Source organism: Papaver somniferum, unplaced genomic scaffold (genome assembly GCF_003573695.1).
Source record: "Papaver somniferum cultivar HN1 unplaced genomic scaffold, ASM357369v1 unplaced-scaffold_125, whole genome shotgun sequence".
Taxonomy (NCBI): Eukaryota; Viridiplantae; Streptophyta; class Magnoliopsida; order Ranunculales; family Papaveraceae; genus Papaver; species Papaver somniferum.
The window spans coordinates 1,039,853-1,047,733 of NW_020621603.1; the positions used below are offsets into that span (position 1 = coordinate 1,039,853).

At 36.4% G+C, this 7,881-nt stretch overlaps 1 protein-coding gene across 1 annotated transcript; it reads right to left on the reverse strand.

Moving 5' to 3' along the window:
• Positions 1-6,902: 6,902 nt before the first annotated feature.
• Positions 6,903-7,358, reverse strand: LOC113331550 (uncharacterized mitochondrial protein AtMg00310-like). The gene has a single exon (XM_026578251.1). It carries the CDS (start codon positions 7,356-7,358, stop codon positions 6,903-6,905), a length of 456 nt encoding a protein of 151 aa, XP_026434036.1.
• Between the last annotated feature and the right edge of the window lie 523 nt (positions 7,359-7,881).

The window sequence follows — 7,881 nt, forward strand, 5'->3', positions numbered from 1 at the left end:
CTCTAGATTTAATATTTACTAATGTGTGGGGACCTTCACCTACTGTTTCAACTTCTGGTTCAAAGTATTATGTTTTATTTATGGATGATTATTCAAAGTATTCATAGATTTATGCAATTACTTTCAAGTCAGATGTGTTTGGAATTTTTGAAAAGTTCAAATCCATGGTTGAAAATTTGTGTTCTTGCAAAATCAAGGCAGTGTAGTCTTATTGGGGAGGAAAATTCAAAAATTGGAACCCTATTTTGCTCGGTTTGGGATTAATCATAGAGTTTCGTGTCCTCATACGCACGAACAAAACGGTGTTGTTGAAAGAAAGCATCGACATGTTGTGGATACATGTCTTGCACTAATGGTTAATACCAAAGTTCATACTCATTTATGGGATCATGCTTTTGAAGATGTTGTTTATTTAATAAATAGGTTGCCCACTCCTACACTTCAAAATTCATCACTGTTTGAAGTTATCTTTCAAAAGAGTCTGGATTATCATTTTCTTAAGGTCTTCAGATGTGCCTGCTACCCGTACTTATGACCTTACAACAAACACAAGATCAATTATCGATCTATTAAGTGTATTTTCATGGGATACAGTTCACGACACCATGGATACAAACGCTATGAACCAAATCATAGATGCATGTTTATTGCTCGACATGTGGTGTTTGATGAATCTTTATTCCCTTTTGCAGGATTACTAACTTCTCCGCCTACACCTATCACAGTTGATCCAGTACAACAGCCCTTCTTGATGGTACCAGCTTCTGCTCCACAAACTTTACCTAATGTAGAAGCTCCGACGATCGCTGCAATACCATCACTAGCTGCTGCACTACACTCTCCAGATTTTCCTTCAACTAGTGTGGCACCACAGTCACATACATATCCTTTACAAAATATTTCCACTGATCTGGTTATACCCGCAAGTACCACAACACCCAATAACACCAATATCACTCAAGGTATGCACACTCGGTCTAAATCGGGAATATTCAAGAAGAATAGTCGTTATCCATCGGTTCTCACTACCAATGTCCAATAAGATGGTTTTATTCCCACATGTGCTTCCCAAGCATTTAAATATCCACATTGGCGTCAGGCTATGATAACGGAGCTTAATGCCTTACTTCAACAGGGCACCTGGACTCTAGTACCATAACTTCCTTTTATGAATGTGCTTGGTAATAAGTGGGTTTTCACGATAAAATGTAATGCCGATGGTACCATTGCGCGTTACAAAGCCAGGCTCGTTGCGAAGGGGTTTAATCAGAAATATGGGATTGGTTATAGTACTGCTTTCAGTCTAGCGGTGAAGTTTACAACTTTATGAACTAGTATTGCACTTGTTGTATCTCGTAAATGGGTTATTAGAAAACTCGATGTTAATAATGCGTTTCTTAGTGGAGTTTGAAAAGGCGGGGTCTAACAACCACACCCAATATTTCATTTGGCAATCTGAATAGACAAACTCCAATATACTTTTAAGAGAATCAACTAGACAGTTAGACTCAATTTATAAAAAGTATATCAAAGAGTTTTATATCTCTATCTCTTGATTCAATCTGCAATCAGCAAATAGGGATTTGCGAGCCCGATTGAATATAAGAGGATTTAACTTGAACGGTACCAAAGACAAATGTTCAAGTGTCAATCAATTCACTCAACAACCCTAAGGCCGGATACAAGAACTGATTGATCTTAACTTACAACCTGTGATATTTCTATTATATATAAATAAAATATAATGCGGAAAAAAAATAACACAGACACCAGAATTTTGTTAACGAGGAAACCGCAAATGCAGAAAAACCCCGGGACCTAGTCCAGAATAAACACACACTGATTATAAGATGTTACACCAATTTCCTACTACCTATTCGGACTAGATGTAATACCTGCTTCAGCACTTATAGAACTCCTAGCAGAATACCGATTCTCTTTAGGAACTCTTCACACAAATCTTCTAACAGAACCCAAAGTTCTCTTTAGAAGATACACCAACACGATTGAAACGATTTGATATATTGTTTGCACAAAACACCGGTTGGATTTCCCTGTAGATGTAAATCAAGGTTTTGGAAATCTTGTGTTTATTTTGATAAAAACAATTACTAGGTAAAAGTAATATCAAAACAAACATGTAGATTAGGGATTATTATACTCTTCAAATAAATGAAGAGAAACCTAATTATTCTACCACAAGAACAGCTAGAATAAATCTAGATATATCTTGTTTAAAACTTCTCAAGGATTTTTACGAGATGCCTCAAAAGAAGTTTTTCTTTCTAGTCTCCGATTTCGACTAACAAGTGTTGGTATACGATCGGAAACTGGAATATATCAAAACCTAGGGTTTATGATCAACAACTCTTGAATGCTTTTATATCAGAAGAGAAAACCTTAGAATAGACAAGAAGTGAAAAACCTAGATTACAAGTTGTGTAATCAATCACGAAGATTTAATCCAACTTGGCTTTGTGATCCCCAATACAAATACTTTTATCTCACTCTTATTCATGAAGAACAGAAGACGTGGAAAACAACCTGCAGAGCTTACGCCAATTTTCCAAAGGGATAAAAATTGTGTAAACTCAAGATTCTTTTATTTATAATGAACAATAGCTTGGAAGCTAAGCAAAGCTATTTTCCTTTTTCAAGACTCTCCTAAATATGGGAGTCTTTCCTAAGTTAAAACTCTTGCCAAAATAATTAAACAAATAACTTATTTAGCAAAAATTATATTTATGTGAATAAATCACATTTTAACTTAGGCAGGAATCACAAACACTTTAATATGGTAATCAAAAATGTTTTGACCAATAGCCATCTTGCCTAGATAAGGAAACATCACCAATTTGACCAAAAATGCCTTTTAGTCACGTAATTGTCCCCAAGTCCGCAAACTGTTACAAACAACCCATGGATTGTTTCCTACTAACGAACTTTAGTAAATCACTCATAACTTCATCGTTATAACTCGGAATTGAGTGATTATTGGCTCGTTGGATTCGAAAGCTTATTCACTATAACATGAGATTCTTTATAATGATAAAGGTTATTGTCTCCAATGTCATGAATCAAATAACCTCAAGTATATATACATAAATGTACATTTACCGTCATTAGAATTGTTCCATAGAGTGAGCATTTATCTTGATAGATTAGAAAGGTAGAATTGAACAAGAATCCAAATGAAATCAATCGCATACCTTTGTTAATGAAGTACTTGTTGATGTCTTCTTGTAGCCTTCAATCTTCATCCTTTAAGGATAGCTTCGATTCAACTTCTTAGACCTAATCTAGTCTGAAACTATCTTTAGTATGCTAAATCAAGAATGCATTTTGGCAACTAAAATTGACAACTAACTTGACATACCAACACTAGTGGGTTCAACCGAGCAGTGCTCTAACAGAGTTCTCGAAGATGAATTATATATGAATCAGCCACCAGATTCACTGATTCCTCTCATTCTATGCGTGTGTGTAAGCTAAGAAAATCCATATATGGCCTAAAACAGTCTTCGTGGGCGTGGTATACTCGACTGACTCAAGTTTTACTCAAAATTAGTTCTTGTGGATCTAAAACTGATCCCTCTTTATTCATTTATAATGAGGGAACTACTGTAGTATATCTAACGGTGTACGTGGATGACTTATTGGTTACATGTAATGATCCATTTTTTATTTGTCGTGTTATTCATTGATTGGGGAAGAATTTGCTATTAAAGATCTGGGAGTCTTCATATATTTTTTAGGACTTGAGGCCACAACAAATACAGAGGGTCTAGTTCTATCCCAACAGAATTACATTTTGGATCTTCTTACTCGAACAAATATGCAAGATGCTAAGCCTATTTCCTCTCCAACTGCAGCAACCACTCGTCTCACTAGAGACTCTGGGGAACTGTTTTCGGATGTTTTTATATATCTTAGTACGGTGGGTGCTCTTCAATACCTAACACTCACATGACCAGGCATAGCCTTTTTTGTTAATAAGGCATGTCAGTTTATGCATAGCCCGACTACGGAACATTGGGCTTTAGTCAAGAGGATACTTCACTGTCTTAAACATACACTGAATTATGGGTTACAATTTTATCATAGTTCTCCACCCATTCTCTCAATTTTCACCGATGTCGATTGGGGAGGTTCTTTAGATGATCAGAAGTCGACTGGAGGTTATGCTATTTACTACGGGAATGACCTTATTTCTTGGAGTTCGAAGAAACAACCAATTTTTTCTCGATCGAGTACAGAGTCCGAGTATCACGCCATTGCAAGTGCATCAGCTGAAGTAGTTTGGCTTCGTTCATTGTTTCAAGAACTCAACATTCCTTTGGTTCTCCTCCCGCGCTATGGTGCGACAACATAGGCACTACCTACTTGACTGCCAATCCCGGTGTTTCATACTCACAGTCGTCATGTTGAGATTGATTCCAATTTGTTAGAGACATGGTTGCTAAGAAAAAGATCATTGTGAGAATCATTTCGTCTCAAGATCAAATTGCAGACATACTTACGAAGGGTCTTTCTACTCCTCGATTTATACTGTTGCAATCCGAGCTCAATCTTGTTGGCACAAACATTCGCTTGAGGCGGCGTTTCAAGGATACGATGTCAACATCAACAATTGTCAAGGATATTGTGTCGACATCATGTACAGTTGCAAATATCCGACCACTTAAGGAAATATAGTTCAGGATAGGAAACAATATTACACGATCATTATTGAAGATTTTCGTGTTTCCCATTTTGTGTATATTCTGTATTTATGTGATTGCATATTAATTATATTCATGTAACCTGTACAGTATAAATAGAGAAGTTATTTTCTCTTCCAAGTATCCAAGAGAAAACAATCATACATGTTTCTTTACCTTGTTAGTGTGTACGGGTTGAGTCATGTACTTGTAAATACCCATCCAAAATCTTCATTTTCTAATTAGCATTTAATTCGAATGATTATATGCATTACTAAAATACCTTGTGATGTTTATTTTTGTGACGGAAAATACTTAGTGAATCGAGGTTTTTGAGAAAAAACAAAAACCGACTACCATATCGGAACACCCCTTTACTAATCTCGAGAGGCAAGGCTGAACTCACTAATTAAAAATATAAGAATTGCTTATATTTTGCCCGCAAGACTCATATTTTTTAGAATTGTTATGCTGCTATAAATAACTTCAAAATGTCAAAGTCTAATGTTTATCCACCCTCCTACTACTTGGACAATAGTCCTTGGTCCAAATTTAGGACTTGAGGTGGTATAATCTTAATGGTTGAAAGAGAAATAATCCTAGCATCGGATTAGTAGCGGGCTAGATAGGAAAGTGATTAAAGGATTAGATTCATTATCCCATATCTGGACCATAATAATTGTCTCACTTCTAGAGTTTTCCAATGTTTATCGTCGGATCACCTGACAATGCCATGACTATGAGCATTACTGAATTTAATTGTAATGTCATATTTCTTACAAAATATTTTGCAATTCAATTATAATCTGGTGCCCCACTCATTTAAAATTTTTGGCTTCATCACTGTTTTTTTTTTTTTTGATAACTGGAGAATTATATTGATTAATTTTTGTCAGGATCAAAATACCTGGATGACAAAGAAGAAATAATATGCTTATCATGACTGACTCTTCAATCACTGACGTATTTATCTTAACTGATTTGGAAATAGAATCAGCTAACTGATTGAGTGATCTTCTGACATGACTAACTTTTGCATACATGAAAGAACCTAACAAGAGATTAATATCCCTCTGAGTTTTCCTATTTTCCCATCTAACAAGTAGGGTATTATTGTTAATTGAGTTGACAACGGTTTCTGCATCTGCAACCAGATGTATCTTGTCCAGTTCCATTGATTTAGCCCATTGTAAGCACTCCAACACAGCTCTGCATTATCCAGCCTCCGCATCCATCACTCCAGCTGCATAAGATCCTTTGAAACCGGAGCAGTCACCTGCAATATTGTATAAAACAATCCCAGAACCACAGTCGTTAGTATCTCGATCAAAAGAGGCATCAATATAAAATTTAAATACTTGAGACTCCTCCTGACATGCTCATTGTAGTTATAAATAGGGATACTATCATGTGTTTCAGTATCAATAGGATCTATTGGAAGTTGTACTAAATTGTCTTGCTTAAAGGGACTGAAATTAAGAAGATAATGGTTAATCTTAGATACAGTGGCAACTGGGTTTAGAGACTTATCCTGAAAGACGCAATCGCATCTTTCTTTCCATATTACCCAACTCCCTACCATTAGTCGAGCTCTCCAATTCTGCAGTTCATCCAAGTCTGCAACCTGAACATTCTGAAACCAGGAAATGATCCATTCCTTAACTGTCTGACAGTTGTTGAGAATTTGATCAATGTTAACATTCAGGAGCTTCCAAACTGCTTGAGCATGCTTGCATCTGAGAGATGGTAGAGGGTTTCGTCTTCTTGCTTGCAGATCTCGCAGTGAGTTTCTAAGTTGTGCATGGCCTGAGATAATCTGACTCTAGTAGGTACAATGTTCTTCAAACATTTCCATATAAACAGCTTTACCCGATGTGGAAGCTTCATTTTCCAAAGATTTTTCCATACAATAGATGAAACAGTATCAAGTGCAACCTGATTATGAACTCTTGCCTCCGTAAGCTTATTATACGTACTCTTTACAGTAACGTCACCATTATTGCTGGGAAGCCAGCGTATTATATCCTCTTCATGCTGAGATATCTGCATATTCTTAATTTTGTCCACTACTTCCGGTGTGAATAACTCATTAAGAAGTGTGACATTCCAATTATTAGTTCCATGCATAATCAACTCACTCACAAAGACATATTGCATATGAGTAGGGTGGAGTGGTTCAACTTTTATATCTAAACCGATAATTCATCTATCCATCCAAATTCTTGTACATGTACCATTCTTTACCTCCATCATATAATGTTGTTGAATGATGCCAAGACCAAGTTCAATGCCCTTCCATGTCCATGAAGAATTATTTCTTTCACCAGATAGATGTAGGAAGTCTTCATTCTTGAAGTACTTGGCCTTGAGAAGTTTTGAAAGTAAATGATCAGACTGATGAAGAATTCTCCAAGCAACTTTAGCTAAGAGTGCATGGTTTAATGATTCCAAATCTCTGAAAGCAAGGCCACCCAAATCTTTTGAAATACACATATTCTGCCAAGAGATTAGATTTAATCCTCTATTAGATTTAAATCCCCACCAGAACTTCCTTTGGATTGTATCTAGTTTCTTCAGAAGAGTTTTAGGGATCTTAAAAGTACCCATTTGATACATGGGCATTGCATTTAGTACTGCTTTAACCATAGTTGGCTCCATCACTGTTTAGGTGTAGCGTTTCTTTGTTCTCACACTCTCACACCACAATCGCTTTCTCCGTAATCTTTTGATCTTAAGGCTAACCCCTATGGGCTAGATTGGAGTGCTAGATTGGCCAAAAAGTGTTGCAAATCAAGAAAAAAGTGTTGGAAAAAAGTTAACAGTGATAGTTGAAAGTTCTCTCACCTAGCAAGTGCTCGCAGTCCAACTATCAGCGAGATTGAAACGCTGAACCGTTCGGCGCTCAAAAAGTGACATAAACGCCGAACCATTCGGCGCTCTATATATTTACTAATTTTTGAGAGAGAATGTGATGGAGAGAGAAGAAAAAGAGGGATAGAGAGAGGGAAAAAAGAGGAAGAACGTGATGGAGGGAGAAAAAAAGGAAGAGAGAGGAAAAAATTGGAGAGAGAGGGGAAAAAGGTGAAGAGAGAGATAATGATTATTTTTTTAAAAAATAAAATTATGTAGCGTCGAACCATTCGGCATTTAGCGTTGTTTTATTCGGCGTTTCGCTGCTAGA